This window comes from Triturus cristatus, chromosome 5_1, assembly GCF_964204655.1.
Source record: "Triturus cristatus chromosome 5_1, aTriCri1.1, whole genome shotgun sequence".
In the NCBI taxonomy this organism is placed as follows: Eukaryota; Metazoa; Chordata; class Amphibia; order Caudata; family Salamandridae; genus Triturus; species Triturus cristatus.
In genome coordinates this window covers 804,272,468-804,295,076 of record NC_140587.1, presented here as the reverse complement: position 1 = coordinate 804,295,076, position 22,609 = coordinate 804,272,468, and the positions used below count along the sequence as shown (strand labels likewise).

Here is a 22,609-nt window from a genome sequence, read left to right as displayed (position 1 = left end):
CCACTGCCTGCTCTTAAAAAACAAGCATTTGCAATGCAATAGGTCTCACATTTGCAAGGGTTTAAGCTATTGTCATTTACAAAGGCAATAGCTCAAACTCGTGTAAATGCGAGACCTATTACACTTCAAAGAAGCGGCAGCCGTTGTCCCGGGGCTACTTGAAAGTGAAAGCAAGCATGGCCAGGAAAGCACGCCCTGCCTGCAGTAGGAGAAGCTCATTAAAGAAAATAATGCTTACAGACTAAATAAGACATACCGTGTCGCAACAGAAGTAAAAGGGCCAGTCGCCATGGGAGGTTACAGATTCAGTCAAGGCGGTACCAAGGAGGGACTAACAAGCCTAATAACGACTCGGAAGCCAGCGTTTACAAAGGACAAAGACACAAGGCAATTAAAAATAATGGCGGACAGTGGGCGGGGCTTCAAAGCCATACTCCACTACTGGTGCCTCGCAGCATCACATGCGCTGCTCAGGCTCGATCTAATGAAAGGAAAACTGTTTGTTTTAATTTTTGCAATGCAGTCCGTTTTCCCTTAAGGAAACCGGGCTGCATTACCAAAAAAATATTGCTTTATTTAAAAAGCAATCACAGACATGGTGGTCTGCTGACCCCAGAAGCACACCATCCCTGTGATTGGAGCCATTCCCAATGGGTCGCAAATTTCGACCTGTCTCATGAATATTGATGAGGTCGGTCCATTTAGGACCCATTGGCAAATGCAAACAGTGTCTGAGACACTGTTGTACATAGCTGTTTGCAATTTCCTATTTGCGAATCGCAAAACCTTGCAATTAGGAAATCGCAAAGTGACTTTTATACATCTGACTCAAAATGAGTTGCAATTTGCGACCTACCTCATTAATATTCATGAGGTACGTCGGATTGCAACTCACTACAAAAGAGAATTTTGCAAACAAACCCATTAGCATATAGGTCAGTTTGCAAAATCAGAATTGATTCGCAAAATAGCAGAGCAAACTTTGTGACCGCCTTTTGGAATTAAAACTTAGTATATTGGACGAAAGCCCTTTCTACAGTGATGGAATAATAGTGTAACACAAACTTCAAAACATATGTATGAAATCTAATTCCATTGGCAAAATTCATGTGATTTTTCATAGCTCTCAGACAGAGAGAGAGAGAGAGAGAGAGAGAGAGAGAGACAGAGAGAGAGAGTTTGGAGATATATATGCAGATTGTCTTTTCAGATCAACAATGAGTCAACTTGACTTGTGACTTCTGCCTCCTTAGAGAAAGCGAGCTCATTGGCCTGGCAGCTTTATTTATCAGCTGCTCAAAATTACTTTGCTCTATTTGGAGCTTTTCCAAAGCTTGATGACCCGAAGCTGTGCCACACTTCATTGGTCCTTTCAAACAGAACATACTGATGTACTTATAAGTATAAACATTCATATGTTTTTATGTTGATTTGTAAAGCGAGCTGATGCCTTGCATGTGATACACAATATGAAACGACTAAAGAACAAACAAATACGTTTTTCATTCACATTGCAAAATTTCATGTTACAAGAAAGTATACAAATTCCCTTAAAATAACTCCAATTTAATGAACGTTTTGGTTTTAATCCAAAAAATACAAAATTATTGTAGTTCGCTAGTTATGGTTGACTACAAATGAAGTCACAGATGACATCACAACCTGCATTGGTGACACTACTTGGGACATCACAAACCACCAGGTGCAGGGAGTGACTGTCACCCATGCACGGTCTCCTGCCTGCCCACAATGACTATTGCTCATGGCTGTTGGCTTTGTTTAACAGACACTGGCCACAAGCCGTGTCCATTGGCGACACCATTCCGGCAATACAATTGTTGCACTCGCAATCAGGACTGGCTGGAGCGGGAATAAGGCGTTTGCCTGGGAGTCTGGTAGGGTGAGGGACAGTTTTGCTGCGGTGGGGGCCGGTTTTGGATAGGTGCTGCAATGTCAGCGCCCAGTAACAAAAGCAGCAGCACTTCACACTTGCATGCCCCCCATACACCTGGGGGCTGAGCCGACAAAATTGCCTGGGTTGTTTGGGATTCCCAGTCCGCCCTGCTCACAATTCTCAGCAAACGCAGTAGATATGCAACTTTTTAATCCCTCCCCCCTGTTAACGTCCTTCCCTCTTAACCAACCAGTATGCGTCCTTCCAAGATAACACTTAACTGGGTATATTTTGAAAGGTATTTCAGAGATTCAGTGCCAAAGTTATATGCAGTTTAGAAATGCCTTTTCTGTGGCTGCGCCCAATATCAATATGTTTCTGCGGCAGTTCCTATCATGGGCAGAACAATGCTTGATCCCAAAAGACTATTGGAATAACACTTGGGGAAATTAGATGGATTCTTACAGTTGGGTCTTTGAATCAGAATGTTAAATGAAGCTGTACACACTGGTTTCAGTGGAGAGCATTAGGGTTATACGGTAGGGTCAAGAGTTACATTAATTCCATCTGACCATAAATTTGTTTTGACATAAAACATCTGCATTTTGCCTCCACAATTCAGTGGCTAAATATTATCTGTCTTTCTGTTGGTGACTGGTATTGTCCACCCATCTGCGGAGTGCCCCTTGGACTTGGGGGTGCCCGCCCTACTCTCCCACCCCATAACCTAAGGAATCTTTTTCCAGAATGATGTGTGTGGACTTCAAAGCAGTCTGCAGACACCGTGAAACATCACAAATTGGCTGATGGAGCAAAATGTTCAGCTCCAAACAGCGAATCAGATTTCACGTCCATTTATAAACATGCGAAGTCCTCGTGCTTCAGTTGCTTAACCACTCAGGTACTTGCATATTTTCTTTTCAAAACGACTGAAAAGGTACTGACCAATTTACACCAAATTTGGAAAAGGAAAAAAAAGGGACAGGATTGCATGCCAATAAAAAAAATGTAAGCTATTCTATCTAGCACTTTTATTCAGCATCCCTTGCCGAAAACTCCATACGACAATTTAAATGGAGAACATTTTATTTTGGGACTACCCTTACACTCCCATAACTGCGCCCTCTGTGAACAAAACTTTCAAGGAGGGCAGAAGAGGAAAATGCATGGTTTTGTGACTTTTGTTTATACCTGTTTCCCTCTGGAAGTCTGGATTGAGTGTTGTTTATGTTTCTCACTTCTCGCCTTTTTTATGTTTGTTGGAAAGGGTCACAGTAAACAATTGTTTTTTTCTTGGCTTTACTCTTTCCAGTATCCATGAGCTATTTTATCATGTGTTTTACTTGTTAAACCGTTAAGATTTTCGATAAGGTTGAACTTGAGAAGGCAGATGCATTGATGTCACATCCGCCACTGATAGGCTGTCATTGACCCGAAGAATACAGACCCAAGGCGTCAGATCACTGCAGTGGGACAAATTCAATATGACCAACAGGCCTGTAGGCATGTTAAAATTGGCCTCGATTTTCAAACCAATCCCTTTCTCATTCATCATGAAGAGGAGGGTCTGGATATTTTGGAAACATTCTGGGGGCATAAAGTGACTAGTACATGAGACGACATAGTCCGAAAGCCACAGCAGGTAACACGCGTACAGAACTTTAATCAAATGCATCATCTACGTGGTACGTGTCTGGCATTTGCTTCATTAGTGCAGCCTCATCAATTCACTGAGATGCTGTAATGAGATTCCAAGGCACATGTGATCTACTTCACTCAGATACTAAGGTCAGCCGGCTGACCACCTGGAGGGAATACATACTACACACTCCTGGTATCCAGGATGTCCTCGTCCACATAGAATCTATCCACTGGTAGGTGACGTAGTGTGAGGTAACGCGTCCTAGGCCATCCGATGATGACCGCAAGGCAACCACAACCTCAACAACACTGGCTAGTATTTATTAGCCTATTTACCTTCCTATCCTCTCCAACCGGGGTGTATTTTTCTATATTTTAAGATACCCGGTGGGTTAAAAAGTGAAGTGCTTAAGTAGTTGGATTATCTCAACAAGTACAAGAAGTACATCAAGAGAATAAATATGATACTGTTCTTCATGAATTATTTTTAGAATGTATTGGATAATATGCTGTTTATTTATTGTATCATATGTCTTTTTTATTGTACTTTTAAAGTCTATTTTTATATATATAGAATAAAGTTCATTATGATGACATCAAGAGAAATTATGGGCCCACCCCGCAAAGCATGCTCCATGCATTAGTCAGACCTACAATTTGGAAAAATCTGAAACTCATGGAAAAACTACCACTGCTGACTCACTCACAAAGCTGGTTTGGCTTGCAGGGTATTATTACTTGCTCATACGAAAATGCTGATTCGTCTGTTCACTTTTTACATTCGTTCCATGAAAAGAAGCAAGAAATCAAAAAGAAAAGAAATTTTAGAAAAAATCGAATTTATTTATTTGGATATGTATGGCAAGATATATCACACTGCATTGCCGAGAGATGCAACAGGTATAGAACATAAATCTTTGTGAATGCCATACATTTGTGTGTCTAAGTTCTGGTATTTAGAGAGAATGTATATTGGGAACCAGATGAGGAGTAGCAGATCGCTGTAATACTCAGGCATACACCACCATGCACTCCGACACATAGGAATGCCTCTGTAACTGGACCCTTGAAGGTTGATAAGGTGTTGCACTGGTTAAAAACAAATTGTCCAGGGCATTCTGAACTGTTCTGCATTTCACGGAACGTTCTTTCCCAGTACCCTCTGCGTGCACACACAAGAATCTGTTTCAGGCTCTTTCATTTGGGAAACTTCTATAAAATAAAGGTGCCAGAATAACTTTGCCAGAATATCACCTGGCGTAAATATTGTGTGCTCAATATGGTTTGTAAAAATATCGTCCCATTGGTGTTAATAATAGACGATATTTAAGACACTATATGCATGTCGAATGAAATTCTGACAACTCCATACACATTTCGACAAAATGATGTCACAGTTAGTAGCCCACTGGGAGAATGGAGCATTTTCTTATCAGTTCACTCAAACCATCTGTACAATGCACCTAAACTATAACTCCGGTCGTGGTGCAGGTCGTCTCCCTGACTCCGCCTGCCCAGTCGCTATTTATCACACGCGGTCACGTGACCGCGGGACTGCACCAAAACGCATCTGCAGAGAGGGTAACATTGTAAAATCCCCAAGACACATTCGTGTGCATGAGACACAGGTACCCGCTACTTCAATGGTACTATGTTACATGTGCAAAAAAAGAGGGAAATAAAGCTCTCCCACAAGCTAACACAACAACATGCCCCTCTCCAATAAACCAAACACAAGGAGATGATGTACGGAGCCCTGAAAATTTTCAGACACTCACCCCCAGTCACAGATCTGGGTTGAATCCATCATCATTCTTTAGCTCACTTCGCCACCCCAGTTCAGACCCAGCTATATGCAAATCAGTTTTGACCCTGTGCCTCATGGGAACAGTCCAGCCCGAACTGCCAAGCCATGTCTTCCCTGGACTGGAAACAAGCAACCTGAGACCGGTTTCTAGGTAACACCCTTCATCAGGCTAGCTTCAATCCAGTGGCAAAGTGATCAAGGGACCCACGTGTGCTTTGATCGCCTTAAGTTGGCAGGGTATGCCCATACATAGGTCACATGCTCACTTTGCCACTCGATTCAAGCTAGCCTGGCTGATGAAGGGTGATTCCCTGAAACCGGTCCCAGGATGCTTGTTTCTGGTCCAGGGAGGACCTGGCTTGGCAGATCGGGCTGTACTGTTCCCATGAGGTACAGGGTCAAGACTAATTTACATATAGCTGGGTCTGAAATGAGGTGGCGGAGTGAGCTAAAGAATGTTGTTGGATTCAACCAAGATCTGTCTCTGGGGGTGAGTGTCTGAAAAGAGTCTGCGCTCCGTCCATCATCTCCTTGTGTTTGCCTCTCGAATAAACCACAAAGTCCTTTCTATGTAAAAATGAAAACAGCCACAGTCGCTATTTTCCCTATCTGGAAATAGGTGCCTGAGACAGCGGGTCAATCCCCTCGACTTCCTTCTTCCTGGTAGCTACCTGTAGGAGCTAGCTCTGTACTGAGATACTTTTCTTCAGACTCTAGTGTAAGAACTTTGCTTCAAATATGTCCTGTGCTTGCCCACCCCTTTGCGCATAGCCCGGCTTGCAAATGGCTCTACGCGGATGAGTCGCCTTTGGATGAAGGGACAATAGCACAGATTTACTCAGGTTTAGAATGGGTATTTTCATAGCGTAATGTGGACCAAACAGTTGCACAAACACATTTTTATGCTGAAAGTTGACATGAACGCCACAACAAAAGCCACTGCATTGCATAGCGCCAAAACCCTGATAGTCTAGGCAGAAGATGTATATTGAAGCATGAACAGCGCGCAAACACCGCTAGGAAGACAGCTTGATTAAAGAATTTATTAAGGCCAGCCCCTCACATGGGTGATCCAGGCGCTACATGGGCCCTTCGAGTCCACCTTCATCTCAGTTCTAGCTAATTACATGTGGTCTAAATTTAACAAACAGCTTTATGAAACAGTCCAAATCATCAAGCATTTGCAAAGCAAACATGTCTCCCTGGCTTCCTTGAGCATCTTCAAATGGACGTGCAGTCCACATTCAACACTGAGGGAACATCTAGCGCCGCCTGGAAAGCGCTTCGGTGCACATATGCACCTGGGAAACGTACTCATTTCTCGCAGAGGAATGCAAATAGAAGCCTCCTTGCTAAAGACACATCCATGCTTTGCTGGTTGTGATTTTCTTCTGCCCAGTGGTAAACCTCAGGCAGAAAGGTGTAACATTAAGTAACTCTTCTACTCTGGGCGGCAGAAAATCAAGCAATTCGCCGATTTACTGCCTGCTGACGTCATTACCACCCAGCTGTACCATGATAGCCTGGGGTTCCAGTGGAGCGCAGTCAGTAATCTCTCTCCTGAGTGGAAGAGAGCCATCATGTGTCCTACATACTGCGGAGAGGGCTTCCATCTACCACAGCAAATCGCAGGGAACACTACAGGAGCATCCTTTGAAATTTGCTACAAATTCTGCTTGATAGGGTTAGCACCCAGAAGGGTGTGGAAAGGGTGGCGTAATGTCACACTAAACATATGCATGCTGTGTTTAGAATGCTGAGAGAGACTTTCCAATAGTTTAGGGAGAAACGTTATGTAGCACTGACAATGTCCACACACACGCCAGCATACAATTTTAGTGCACACATTAGGTGATGTAAATTTCCCGCATACTACAACTACATTAGCAGAATAGTAATCAGAGTTTTTCCCGCTCTTTTCTCCAGAGTGATTGCATCCACCATGGAGACAGGCACTGGTAGAGAAACGTACGTTGCAGTGGGAGCCAACCCAAAAAACTGGAATTTCTATCACCAGTAGGGTGACATAGCTAGTTCCGCCATTCTAGTAGATGGAAACTCCACTGGCAAAAATTGTAAGTCATCCTATTAGACTTTGAGGAGAACTTTTAGGATTATTTCCAATCAACAGAGTAAACAAAACTACAAGTCAATACAAAATGTAGACCACATACAAAGAATAAACGTTTGCTCAAAAGCGTTAATTCTGTTTTGTGTCCAACACTCAGAGTTTGACAATGAAAAAAAAATTAAGAAGTAATATCAGAACTGCTGAAGAGGACTAGGCCAGTTTCCCATTCACATATTATAGTACAAGCAAGCACTTTTAACAATAGTGAAACTGAACTGACAAGAATTTTTAAGCAACAGTTGAAAAATAATTGTTACGCAAACAATATTGAAGGTTTCATATAAAAATATACCAACTGGCGATTGGTTCATGCACGAGCTAAGAAGTTTTACCGAACTCTTCCTAACTTCACAGACTTGTCACACGGCATGGACATTTATGCTGGGGAGTCACAGAACATAGTGTAAAGGAAAGCAAGAAGGCAACTTGAAGTAGATTGCTCCACCTTGCTAGTCAAAATTAACTTGACACGTCAGTAACTGGTAGTGAGGGACCATTCGATCCACCCCCTTCTCTGGAGTGCATGGCGAGATTTCGTGGAAATCCCCCTGCGTACTTGAAGTCCATATAGTCTACCAAAGTGCGGTGCCAGAGCTGTGGTACTCCCCTGCAGAGGTATTGACTTGACTCGACAGCCGGTTGGGGGACAGAGGCCACTGCAGTATGGTGTTAGTGCTGGAGACCACAATCCACCTCCCATTCCGGGGCTGTGGGCATCTCCATAGCCAATGGGATTCCACGGGTAGATGGATGGCACATGAGAAGTTGAGAAGGCGATGACGTTGGTAAGTAGAGATGCTGAAGCAAGTCGCTGGGGTTGTCAAGGCAGAGTCTGGCAGTATAAAAACTGAGCCAAATAAACGAAGGGGGAGCCATTTTGGAAACCTTTAGGGAAACTATTCTGCACAATCTTGCCTTTCCTCATAAAGGAGCAACACCCTTTATTGTGAAGTGAAATAGTTAAACTTTTATTTTTAATGCAGTGTATTCTTTATTGAGCTCAAGGAGAAAGTTTCCGCCCTAAAGCTCTCTTTGTAATAAGTACAGGTGGAAGCACCCTTTGAAGTGGTGGCTCCTCCACTATGGCGGAGGAGCGTCGCCCCACAGCTTTCGAGCACCGGAAACGAAATATAAAATGATAAGAACTTTTAGTTCTTATCATTTTATGTTTCCTTTGTGGGTGGGCGGGGCTGCTCTACTCACAGAGCAGGACAAGCGAGGAGTAGTTTGCCCACTACAAAGCACGCAATGACTGTTTGGTCGGCGCTATTGGGCCGCCCAAACCAGTAATGCGCACCTTCCCCTTCTCCATGCAGGCTGCATTACAGCCTGCATGGAGAACATGCCCACCCCTACAAGCACCTGGCTGAGCGCAATCACAACGCTGTTGTGATTGGCTTTGGGGGGGAGCCTGGCTGCCTGCTTCCTGCCCTTAAAGTCGGAAGCAGGAGAGCAGGACCAGAGACGTGGGACCCGACGGAAAGGTAAGTTATTATATTTTTTTTCTTAAGCTCTCTCGCGACCCACCCCTCCCATGCGCGACACCCCCACCCACCCCTATTTTGAAGGGTCTTGTCAACGTGAAGATTGCAAAAGAAAGTGACAATGTTAAACTCTCTGGGTCCTGTGCTGAAGAATTAATTACCTCAGCAGCAACAGTTCTTAACGCTAAAGTGAAAATATTGATACTCAAGGCAAAGTTGAGGACATTAACCCATTAGTGACTGGGCAGGAGTAACTTCTCTGATTTTGGAAGTTGCCATTGAAATCATGAACGAAAGGACTGCAAAAAAATCTACGTTTGAAAAAGTGTATTCGCTTCAAGAACAGATACATATGTAAAACAAGTTTCCTAGACTAGAACAGCCTGAGAAATCTTCACCTTAGGTCCATTTGTTAACACTGAAAAGAGTTCCATCAAACAATAACGACTGGGGTAGAACATAGCGAAAATGGCCGCTGGGCACAACCCATATTACTAAAAACATCGACAACTTCAAGTAACTTAAGCATATGGTTTCCTATGTTTTCATTCAAGGGGTGACACATTTCGTAAATCCCCTTTTTTACACTCCATATTTTCTCTCTCCCGCCCTCCCTAAATCTTGTGGGTTAGCTATTTTGTAAGAGGCTATTTCGTTAGGAGTCGACATGAGTCTGACTTTATTTTATCACTCGAAAAACGACTGCTGGGCAGGCTCCCTGGTTCTCCCCTGCATGGAGGTACTCAACAGGTAACAGCTATAGTACAGCGCTGTCCCGCTGCAAGTAGCTCTCTTCGATGTTAATAAGGTCATATAAGCACTATTGAGCTGGGCAATAACACCTATTAATTAAACAGCAGGAGATAATTCGATTTGTGTTTAGCATAACACTGGTTAATTACATCTATTTTTTGTTCTGGCCAGATTAAGCATTAAAAAAGCATACTACATTGAAAGTAACCAAGATGTTTTCTATATACATCTATGAGATAAAGAATTTGCCACATTATGATTTTGCGTACTTTTGAGATGTAATATAGTGACTCATACTTTAAAATGTAAGCACTCCATAGGAGGCAGAATGATACCTCAAACAGCCGACAGCATGAGGTATATTCCTCTAGGCGGAGCCAAAGCCCACGATACATATATTTTAAAGCATTTGTAACAATAGATGTGACAGACATTGGTGCTACCAAGCCAGACCTAGCAATGAAAGGGGTGAAGCGCTCACTCCAGCAGGTAAAGATGGCTCCACCTTATGATACTGCTGGACCTCTCTGCAGCCTTTAGCAGTCCTGACCACAGCTCTCCGGTCAAACAGCGTCAGCCTTGGAGTAGGTGGTTCAATTCCGCTCTGAAGTAGACCACATGGTGAGCAAAGTTGCAGTGCTTAATTTGTAAAAATAAAAAAAATAAGTACCAGGGCTCTCGCCAGGAGGCCACTGCTGCTTTGCATCACCTATTGCCCCTGCCATGCTGCCAATGATAGCAAAAACACAACTATTAACCATCACACATCTACAAATGTGACAATTCTATTTCAGGCTCCCAAGCTATACGACTGGCTTGGGCGGCAGGTAATAGTCATTTTATTGTATATTGAATTAACAATTAACTGTTGTTGTCATCTCTAAATTAGCCAAACAGCGCCACCCTGTAGCATACTGTCACAAGCGCTGGTGTTGACAATTAAGTGCCTGTGCCCAGCACCAGAAACCACCGGCTCAAATTAAGCACTGCGAAGCTGGAATCTTTCTTCAGATCAGCATCAGCCCGTCCATGTGGAGTCAGTCCCTCAGACCTCACTCCTCTCCTGCTTTAATAATACGTCCACCTTAACCTCGATTTCAATTCACCGCTGGGTCTACATCTGGTGAATACCCCATTAAGAGGAAAATGGGCATTTCACTGTATCCGAGTGCCAAGCTGTTTGGAAATAGTACAGGTGTGAACTACACATAGTTCAAATTTCAGTGGGCTGCAAGCTAACTTCCCAATTCGGTTCTCTACATACCTCCTACAATAAGTCACATCATCCAGACAACTTTTGGCCATGAGGTTATTTTATCGGATAGTGCTAGAACCTTGGGGGTTATCTTTGATTCCACTTATCCCTCAAAAGCCCCCCTTGCTTTACCTATACCTGAAAGTGACACGCCACATTCTGCGTCCGGATTCCTACAGGTGGTTAATGCCTGAGTGGATTCCAGGAATTCACTGGTCCTCGGGCCACTGCAGCATAAGCTGATGCACTGGACTGGAAGATGTGAAGAAAGCAGCCAGCCTAATCACTGGAAAAGGCTTCTGAATGGCTTCCTGTAATTAGGGGTGCTTGTGCCAACTCGCGTGAAGGAAGGGAGCCAACTCTACGCAGGAGCCCCGGCCAAACTCCTGAAGCGGCTCCAACGCATCCAGAACGCCTCCGCACGCCTGATCCTCGACATCCCTCGCCGCAGCCACATCACACCCCACCTGAGAGACATACTGGCTCCCCATCAACAAAAGGATAGCCTTCAAACTCCTCACCCACGCACACAAGGCACTCCACAACACCGGTCCAGCGTACCGCAACAGCCGACTCAGCCTCTACACCCCCACCCACCAGCTCAGCTCTGCAGACCTCGCCCTCGCCACCGTCCCCCGCATCCAAAGAGGGACCGCCGGCGGCAGATCATTCTCCCACCTCACTGCCAAGACATGGAACACCCTCCCCATCCGCCTGCGGAAGACCTCCTAACCTTCAGGAGACTCCTCAAGGCCTGGCTCTTCGAACAGCAGCAGCGTTCCCCCCCCCCAGCGCCTTGAGACCCTCACGGGTATTTAGTGCGCTGTATAAATGCTATGATTGATTGATGTTGAGCATAGATGTACGAATAGCGAACCCTTAGACACAGTGAAGGCCTTAGCTGGATGTATACAGTGACACTGCTATCTTCCGGTGTATCTCACCGGATGGTATCCAGCCACAATCCCTCACGCCATTCAAGGCAATCCCACATTTTGACCTCTACGACACCAAAGACATCCTAAACTTCTGCACACTAATAAAAACTGCCCTGTTTTAACATGTTATCCCTATTCTTCTAACGTATGTTCTTCTGTCCGCGAGTGCTAGCGCTTAGAAGAGATTTGGTGAGCCAAGTGTGCTATACCATTCTGCTCTGCTACTGGTGAGGCCTAAAGATGAACCGACCATAGATATGTTAGAGCATCATGGCGTACAATGTCCCTTCAAGGAGGCGGGACCTTGGTAGGGCCATTGCCTTGCAGCTGGTAATGATTCATTTACAACGTTCCATACACCCACCAATTACAATTCAAAGCAATTGGCACACTCATTGTTGCACAAGAGCCAATAATATGGTACCACAAATTGTGGCAAAACAGCTCTCTAATGGATGAATTGTCTGTTCATGTAAAATGGGCTACCCTGTTTCAAAGAACACAACCATTCACTCATTTTGTTCCGGCTGCCTTTTCAGAGGAGGTGTTTGACCGTGGTCAGCTTCCTGGCTATGCACAGCTGGGTGTCACGTGACAGACCTTAAAGTGAGGGCTGTACATGGGCACTAGTAAGTCTCCGCTGTCTTCACTTAGTGCACGAAATTCAGAACAAGAGACTTTCACTATATCTCAGAAGCAGTAAGTCAGGCGCTGCGGTATGCTGTTAAGATAACTGAGAGGGTTAGGCGCCTGCTGCAAAGATCTGTGTAGGCTCCAGGTCGGAGGGCCGAGTTTGCCTTTCAGCCTTGCAAGGTTGATAAAGTGAACACCATCCAGCAGGGTTATAGCAGTCTCTGATGTTTAAGTACCAAGAAACTTGAATCTGTGGTGCGCGCTTTGCAAATTGTCTATATTATTAGCACTATTGTGGGCAGACATATATGCGGCTGGTGTGCAACGGCGCGAGTTGTGCAAAACCAAACCAACACATTTGGAAATATTCAGAAGTACTTACTGACAGCCTTTATACAGCCTGCGTCGGTAAGTAATTCCGATTGTGGTTATATGAGACTTGTATCTGATTTATGTGGAGGGAGAAACGAGCGTTGCCACATCTCGCAACCACCGCATCCTGTTTCCTGGCCTGCTAGCGCTCAAGTTACACTTCCCCCGTCCAAGGTGGGCGTGGACGGGGCAGCTTTTAAAGATGGGTGATAGGCAAGCATGTGGCATGAAGTCTGGGAGGGTGGAAGGCAGCGCATGTTGTGTTTGCATCATTTCTTGGCACAGTAAGGAAGGAAGGAGCTGGACACCCCCAGCTTTCGCCAGTGGCGTAACAAAGGCCCCTGCAGGCCCCGCAGTGCGGGAGGCCCCGAGCCCCAAAGGGCTCCTGAGTGAGGTTGGAGGGGGGCTATGAACTTCCGTTACGCCACTGACCTTTCGCGGTAGAGACTGTCCCTCTACGTTTTGCAAGCTGCTGAGTTCTTGAAAGAACGTGGAGACTCCAGCGCTTAATTTGTAAACAAATAAATAAATTAAACCAGCCAGCACTGCAGAATACCGGAGCTGCCAAACGTCAAGGCTGCTTAGTTTCCTTCCATCTGATGCCTCTTTCTTCCACCACCACGCTTCCCTTCCTGTGTATTTATCTCCCCCTTGCAGGTTCTTTTTCGTGCGTTTTCTCCCCTTCTCACTGATTTCCTACCTTGCTCTTCCGTTTCTACCTCTCACTTTTACTCTGGGTCAAACTGCTTTAAAACACAAATCCTGGTTTCCAAAAGTGAGCGCGGTGCCCGCCAGCTGAAACCACCGGCACAAATTAAGCACTGCAAACTAACTATATATAATTGTATGGATTCTAGAAATGACTAGCGATCTTTAGTTTGGAGAGAAGAAGACTCTATTGCACGCGTTTTTTCAGACTCTTAATTGCATAGTAGCACAGAGAGTACGCAATTGAATAAAATAAGATAATAGCACATATAATAATAAGTACGTTTTAGGGTCTAGTCCCCAGACCTAAACCTAAAAAAAAAGTAGGAAATCGATTTATAGACCTGGCCCTGGAGTGGGCTAGAAGGAGATAGCTCTGGGACGGAAGTCCTCTACTGGTCGGGTGCAGTGCACCGGGAAAAGGATGTCTCAGCCCGGGCCAGAGCGGAAGAGCGAGCATTGATGGAAGAGGACAACAAGGGACTGCGACGCCGTCCTATAGCAGATCTGTGGTCCAAAGTAGTGCGAGAAGGAGAAGCAAAAGATGTAACTGAAGATAGTGACTCCCCTGCGAACCCCTAACCCCCCCCCCCCCCCCCACTGCCAGAAACAAGCTCGACCCAGAGTAGGGTCCGGTGCGCAGACAGACTCTAGTAGCTACACTGAGGGGCCGCCAGCTCGCCTCTACATTAACACTGCTACACTTAGAGAGTGTACAAGCCTGCCTGCCTGCCCCCGAGACTACATACCAGAAGACACACAACTTGCTCTTACCACTACACGCTCATATTGTTAAAAAAATCTATAAAGTAAATGTCTTATTTATATAATCAGTTATTGCATTACAACATGGAGTTGATGTTGGATATGTGTTGACATCCGCCCCAGCAAAAAGAGATGTCGAACACGGATCCTTCGTGAGACACTGCATTGCATGAATAACAAACGCCTTCCTATGTTATACGAATTTTGCTTCACTGTAATACTATGTTCTGCCATGCTTTGAATGTCCAAATGCTGAAATGTTCGTAAAATCGACAGGCAATATATGACTATGTATCGTACTCACTATGTTAAAATGAATAAACAGACGTTTAAAAAAAAGTACGTTTTAGAAAAAGGTGTGAAGTTCTCTGCAGTGTTTAGGGACACTTTCCTGTCACGTGACTGCGGCTCGTGAACTTACCTCTGGATCATGGGGCAGGAAGGCGAGTCGCCCCAGGCACACCTGTACTCCGCCTCGAAATAGCTCTCCGTCCCCGACGTCACCACGCAGCTCACGTTCTTGTTCACGATATGGGCGCACCAGTTCCTAAGCACAACAAAGGAGACAGAGGGAACAGCACGTCAGTGCCAACCAACAATGGAGTTCATATCTGCCCCCCTGGGGCAAGGCAATTAGCAGCCTTCAGGGGGCAGGACCTGACATGTTTTAATCTCAGAAAGGAACCAGGGTTCAGAAGCTTTGATGCTGCCATTTTAGCCATGAGGGGGAGGGATTATGTGTGGGCCAAGAGATTGTAGGAAAAGAACGTGTGATTTAATGGAAATGGCATTTGTTCAAAAACATTAGATTCCGGCTAATGGCTTGAAAAGCAAAAGGAGAGAGTGAGGTGGTGGACTATTGGATGCAAAAAGCCCCCAGGTGTGGGTATTTGATGAGCGATGGACGGGGAGCAGTCTGGGTGGGAGAGGGGCTCATTTACGCATTTGTCATTCTATGGCCCTGATTTCACTTTGAGATCTATTGGACGGGGTCTGCCCCCTCCCCTTGCTAGGGACGGCTACCCACTCACAGGCAGCCACCCCATACTCCTAGACAAGCCTGTCCCCTCTCTAAAGTGTCTTCGCCTGCACTGGCAGACAATTTTAACATTTTCTTAATACTGCTTTTGTTAAATAAATTAAAAATCCACCCCGAAAATTCCCCAATGTCCAACTCATGTGGTTCCATCAGCAAAGTCTATGCCAATCCATGCCACCTAATTAGACATTGTGCATAAATCATTGGAAACTTATACTTTCACTGCCGGACACACCGGACTACTTAATGTATGTGCGTGATAGCTTTGCAACACATGCCTAACTTCTCATGCCAATAACGTACATTGCAAGGACTCCCACCCGAGTCATCAGCCCGCAGCTGCCCAGAGGCACGAGGCTGCCTAAAGACGCCAGGTGGCCCCCTAGGGCGGGGGCGGGGCCGCCCTTTCAAACTTCGCTAAAAGTGCGGGCGGAGTCGCCATGAACGTGTGTGTGAAGGGGGACTGACTGCCTGGGAATGAGGAGGTCTCTTCAATTCTCGCCCTCGGCACGCGCACGTGTATGGAGAGGAGCGGGGCATCATAGTCTGCTGTGGAGAAAGGCTCCCATTCCGACGGTGGCGTGCGCAGTACGACAGTTCCAATTGTGTCTTTCTACTTTGCCTTGTCAACATTTTTATTTTATTTCCTCATCAATGCATGTACATAACAAGTTAAGACATACCCCGACCTTCAATGACCTGTACAATGTTCATAAGGCTTAAAAACTACACCCTATCCTCGTTTCTCCACACTTTCTTTTTTTTTTTTTTTTGTAGCGCGAACTCGAACTCCACAAGGTATTGGAGCGCTTTACAAGAGAACACGCACAGAACCCCCCATCCTCCAGGTGTGCTGCATCCCGTAGCTGCAAAGGGTGCAGGGACCCCTAATACAACGAAGGGAGTTTGGCCCCACCCCCTGGTTTTGTAGTAAAACACAGCCACTAATGGTGATGAAGTCGGCCCCTTTCACCCTAAGGCTTCAGTGCCACGGCTCCTGCTGCGCTGTTGATAGATACAAGTATTCATTGGAACTCTCTAGCCCAGTGTGACTTGCCCCATCAGTCTTCACACGTACAGCATAACTTGAGATCAGTTCTCCCTGGACGCGGGCACTTACTTGCTCTTGTGGCCCGGCCGCTGGTACCGCAGGTGCGGGGTGGCCTCGCAGAGCAGCAGCAGGCAGCCGCCGAGCAGGAGCAGCGGGGAGAGCGCCCCCTGCCGCCAGAGAGCCATGCTGCAGCTGGAGCGGGGCGCTGTCCCGGGACCGAGGAGAGCGCAGGGAGCTCGCCGGGCGGAGAGGTGCAGCACCGCAGGGAGGCCTTGGCTCCCGCTCAGCTCAGGGCTCACCCCACCCTCGGCCTCTCAGAAGCGGACTCCGCAGGGAGCGAGGGGAGGATGCTCGACGGAGGGAAGGCTGCGGGCGAAAAAGAGCTGCTTGTCCAAGCAGCCGGACTACACACTGCCTCTCCTCCTCACGGTCCCTCCTCTTGGCTCTGCCCCCCTCTGGTTGTACCACCCTCTGTGCCTCCAGAGGTCCCCCGACCGCGACAGCCCCACCACACTATTACCCCGCCACAGGCGCATTAATTCACAGGGTATTTGCATGACGGAGCAACTTCTGGAAGTTTACGTTTCTATTTTTTTCCAGCATTTCTCTTGCTCCCCCCCTTTCATTTTTAGGCTTAACCCAGGAGGCGAGTAACACGCCTCCAGAAAACTCCTGGAAGCACAAAAGACGTATTCGGGGGGTAGTAAAAAAAAATGCGCGCCGAGGTATGGTTGTAATTTCCAGGCTGGTCTCCGGAGTAGTGCACGTTTCAGGATTTATGGCTTCTGAGGGGGTCTCTGGTGGGGAAAGGATGATTAGCAGCGTGCCATGCTGATTGGACTGATGGAAACCCGATATTTTCTTTGCCCCATGCAAACTCTCCCCCGCGTTCGCTTCACTCCAGTATTAAAATGTGAACCGAAACGTTTCTCATTTAGGAAACGTATGTACATCCTTCAGGGAAATGTAATTCTTTTGTCTACTTGACGCGACCCGTGGGTCGGTTTTCAAAAAGTTTGCGTTTGTTTTTTTCAGTAAGCGAGAGTCAAAAATCGACTTAGGAGTTTGGTTTCTTTGGTTTCGAGACAAGCACGACGAGGGTGGGCAACTTTCAAGCCCCTTTTGATGGACGTTTTGTGAACACGAGAGGTTTATGGAATCTGCCCTCTCATTCTCACTGCAGTGTACTGGACGGGGCCTTCAGTTTACTGGATAGAGTTGAAGAAACATTTTTCCAATAATCAAAGATTATCCCCCCAAAATACCAAATAGTTGGCCCCCAAAAAAGCTGCCTAACCCTCTCCCACTTGTTGAGAGATATTACATTTACTTGCATAGCAGAAATACTGTATCATTTTATTAGATGCATCTGTTTCAGCGGGGTCAGATATATCCAGGGTTCGAGTTGGGGTACCATGCGGGTGGACGGCGTCCCCCCACTTATTTTACCGAGAGCTTGATAACTGGAGCAAATGGAGCCACACATTCACTCTGTGGCCTCTCTGGGGCGAGATCGGAGCTCATTCAGAACGCTGCTCACGCGCTGGCTTCTCTGATGCAATCGCATCTAAGGGGTGAGCGAGGGGAGGCAATGAGTCTGATGGTGCAAGCCACCTTTCGTGATGTCACTTCCTGTCCTGACGTCAGCGTCCACCCACTTCTTTTTTTAGGACTTGTGCCCTGGATATATCTATACTTCACCCTCCCCATCAAGAACTTGTTAGACACTCTCATGCACACAACATGGCGCCAGTGCCATATAACTGGAAAAGTGTTTACACCCCTCTCCTTAATCCAACACACATCTCAATACCACCCAAAACAAGGTAGTAAAACCAATGCACGCACACATTACAACAACTCTATATCATTGACAAACAGTGTCCCTCAAGACAGTAATTGCCTTGCCCTGGCAACGCGTAACCATTCACCTCTACAAACAAAATAAAGTTCTGTGGCACATGCGGCCACACTGCTAAGATCCCCGATAGGATCAGCTAAATCATATTCTTCCCAATACCCGCTATAGAGAGTTATTGAACATGATGTTGGAAAGTCCAATTGTCAAAGATCAAACACAACACCATATCACGATGACTCGATCAATAACAAAAGTGAGAACTGTATGAAAGGCATGCCAAGGCTTGAAAGTGCAATGAGGCCACACAAATGATAGTATTGTCCTATCCACATGTCCAACTGCAACAACAAAACTCATTTGAACAAGTTACAAAGAAAACGATCAAATGATCCCAAAATGACCCCAATGGGATATCTATGCCATTTTAGCTCATTTCAATGCACTGATCATCAGTGGCGTAATGAAACTTGAGGGGGCCCCATGCAAAGAACATGGAGGGGCCCCCTCCCAACTCACTCAGGAGCTCTCAGGCCAGGGTACTGTGCTAAGGGGGCTCCCTGGAACTCAGGGCCCCCACACTACGGAAGGCTTTGACCCGCCACTGCTGATCATGATTTTGCATGTCACCCCAAATATAAAAGAAATCTTTGATGGCATTGCTGATAACATACTTGACCTCACCTAAGACCAGCCGTCAACGGTAAACGCGGGGTTGGGGGGGGGGGGGGAAGTCAACCGACGGCGGAATAGGTGAAATTAATTAAAGAAAGAAATAATACCTATTACGTGGTCTGTCGACTTCCCCGCCGTGCCCTGCTCCGTCTCACCCCGCTTACCTGTGCCGGCCGCCACTGCCTATGACATCATCAATCATCTGCTAAATTGAGGATCATTTCATACATAGGAACCTTTCCAAAGAGTTTAATTTACAGTGATAGACACTTTGCCTCCATTAGAACCAGTGACAGGCGTAACTTCGGAAATATTGTGTTAAGTAATGGTAAATGGTAAAGTTTATAGTGCAAACAGAGATCCGTGGGCCACCATAGGATCTGGGGATACTTCAGATGAATATGTTACAGGACACTGCTTTTTCAACCAATCAGAAGACAATTTTGGATGAAAAGTACTATGTTATTTGTTCACCCAGAGGCCTTTTCCTTGTTTTTCCTCAGGGCCTTACAAAATACTGGATTTACTTGTCACAAAATGCAACTTTTTAAAATTGTAGTCTAGTGATCTGTGGAAATGGCCTAATGGACCTTAAAAGCATCCCTCATGGGTCTCTTGCCAGGTATGCAGTACTTTTAATGGAAGTGTACCACCCCTTCTCAGTAGCAAACAGGTACTCTGGGTCAGTGGTTACCTACACTTCAATATTTCTATTTTAAGTACTGATTGAAGGGCCATGCATCAGTGCAGCAGCACACTGCACCTGATGATTTGACCGTTTGCACTTGTGTTGACACGGGATAGTTGTGCAAATAATCAGAATTTTCAAATGATTTGAATGAGAAAGACTCCAACGGAACAACAGTTTGTTTTCACTGCATGCGTTGAAGTCCCGAATAAAATAACAAAACCTCTGAAGTAGTTCAATATAGGCTATCGATCCTAGTCAATGACAGAATTATTGTCAGTTCCTGAAACTAGGTCTCAAACTAGAACGTATGCAGCTCCCTCTGATAATAAACGAGCACTTACATTGAAACCATTTTTTGTAAATGCCAGAAAATTATAACCAAGATCCAAACCCTTCTGGTCAGAAAAATAATTCTTGCATTAGCCTATCCCCAATTGAGTTCACACAAATAGGAAGATATAGCGAGGGCCGATATCTGCAAGACCCCCCAAAAATTGACAATGCCACCTTATTTAGCTCATTGACTGGTTTGAACAGACAGACAGGCAGATGCTAAAATACAATTTAAAATTCAATAGATACACATGTATCTATTGAAACGCCTACAACACGTTTAGAGGTTTTAAAGAACAAACATTGGCATAGCCAATAGGTCTCGCCTATGGGACCTTATAAGTGTTTAGCCATGCAACAGTTGCATAGCTAAACACTTATAAGGTCCCAAAAGCGAGACCTATTGGCTATGCCAATGCTAGTTTTAACTGCTGCAATCTATTGAAGCCTCACGGAGAACATCAAAGCGGCCGTGCGGCCGCGAAAGTGAAAGTAATCGCGGTAAAGTGCGGCCCGCGCACATGCACTGTAGCTCTAGGCTGGCCTGGTAGCACTTTTTGGAGCCCTCACAAAATGTCTCGCCAGACCAGCGCATGCGCTGGGTCAGGCGAGACCTAAAAAGGACATGAAAACAATTCACTCTCCATCTATAATTTTGTAGTTAATTGTCCAAAAAGAGACATTCGAGTTAATAGTAATCCAAGGAAGCACCGAGATTCCTCTTGGAAGTAGGGGGGGGGGGGAGAACCGAGACGGGAACACTTTTAATTAATCAAATCACCTAGTGAAAGATTAGATAAACCCTGTGAAGGATGAGACCGTTAAGGACAGTGCCTTCAAAAACCCAAAAACAAAACCTCTTCCAGCTTTCAAAAAGCTTGTTTCTCAGGACTAGGCCTGGATGAATAAAAAAAAATAAAAAAAATATCCATGGGTAACCCATTCAACTCCCGGTGAACTGCAAATATTCATTGGTGAATTTCGGCCCCGCACCCAGGTGTTGAGCAGCTACCCCACACTCCCTAAATATTCAGATAGTTGAAATCCAATGCAAACGCTATTTGCCCAGTAGTGTGTGAAACATCATAGGACTAACTTTAGCAGTGCAGAAGATAACCCTTCCATTATGTCTTTAGCAGATTATGACATGACGGAAACTGCAGTGCGCTTCAGAAGCTAGTATTTCACTAGTATCTATTATATTATAAGAATAATAGGACTACCTTGGTATATGCAAAACCCAGCCTTCCCTTCTGACTACAGTGCTTTATACATAATGGAACATGGTGCATAGGGGTTGTCTACTTAACCATAAACACAATAGTAGGACTATCTTCTGCAAAGCAATAGAGGCGTTCTATTATTTATATAGCTCAATGGATAGGATACAATGGGTATTAGCTGCAATGCAAAAGATAGTCTTTGTGGTATCTCTATATGACTTTAGACACAATCAAAGGAATGTCTTTTTTAATAAACAGTTGTTCTATTTGTTCTTTTGTGTGCAGCATACTAGCAGCAGAAACTTGGCAGCAGTAAGCCGAGAGGCACAGAAGAGAAACTTGTAAGGGGGGTGGGGGGATAATAGTAAGACCCTGGGATCTTGCCATCCTCATAAGGCATTAAAAGAAAACATTTCAACACTGCCCTTTGACAGCCTCGTCTAGTAGGAGCATACGTGTAGTTGTAGTAGCAAGAATAGGAATGAGAATATGGTCTGTCGACGGGGACCTGCCTTTCCCTGGGAAAGTTTGGTGGCCTCCGTACTCCCATATCATCTGAAATTTTAGTTGACTGAAATGGAAATCTTCCCACAGGCCCAGTCGCAACCAAACTCTGTGGTTCACATTCAAGACTAGGATGTCAATGGACTGACAAGTAGATGCAAAACACATTTAATTCACAAATGGAGTTTTGCAGATTCTTGACTTAATTCATCTCCTAGAAACCCCACCTACTAGAAGCTGAATAGAGGGGTCGTTCTGCAGGCTTCTTGACGTAAGGCAGCCCCTTCCCTAACAAGATGGCAACGTTGACAAAATACTGCGTCTTATAAGTTTTTGATGGAATTCATTTTTTCCACAGGTTACACCTATCTAGCATCAGATGTAAAAAATGATAAAGTCACCTACCCATAACCTGCAAAGCTTTGAATGCTACTCTTCAGTTAAGTTGATTTCACATGACATGTTTATATATGTTCTTTTCCTTCTAATGTGAGGTGACGTTTCTTGCCTCTTAATGGCTCCTTCACATTCCATGCAATGACTCCTCATTCAGCCCTAACCAGCATCTTTCAAATATAGGTTCTTTACTGCTCAGTATCTGTGTCTCACCTGATACATTGGGCACCCACTATCAAATAGTGTGAGGGCTGTGAAATGGTGTCTAACTCTCCAACCCCTACCATGCACCTCCTTTCTCCCCAAGGTGGTCTGCGACCTAGCAGATGGGGTGAACGGGTGCTTAATCACACCAGTCCCCTTCTTCCCAACCAAAAATAGACCCACAAACATACCCCAGAAAAATCCCAACCAAAAATAGACCCACAAACATACCCCAGAAAAATCCCAACCAAAAA

At 45.4% G+C, this 22,609-nt stretch overlaps 1 protein-coding gene across 1 annotated transcript in view; it reads right to left on the bottom strand.

The window, feature by feature from the left end:
* Nucleotides 1–16,917, bottom strand: part of EMILIN2 (elastin microfibril interfacer 2) — a 236,171-nt gene extending 219,254 nt beyond the window's left edge. Inside the window, exons 1-2 of the mRNA XM_085605825.1 lie at nt 16,541–16,917; nt 14,803–14,928 (exon numbers count right to left, since the gene is read on the bottom strand). Coding sequence (XP_085461951.1) covers nt 14,803–14,928; nt 16,541–16,656 — 242 coding nt within the window. The 5' untranslated portion in view covers nt 16,657–16,917. The remainder of the gene's footprint in view (nt 1–14,802; nt 14,929–16,540) is intronic.
* Nucleotides 16,918–22,609: the final 5,692 nt, after the last annotated feature.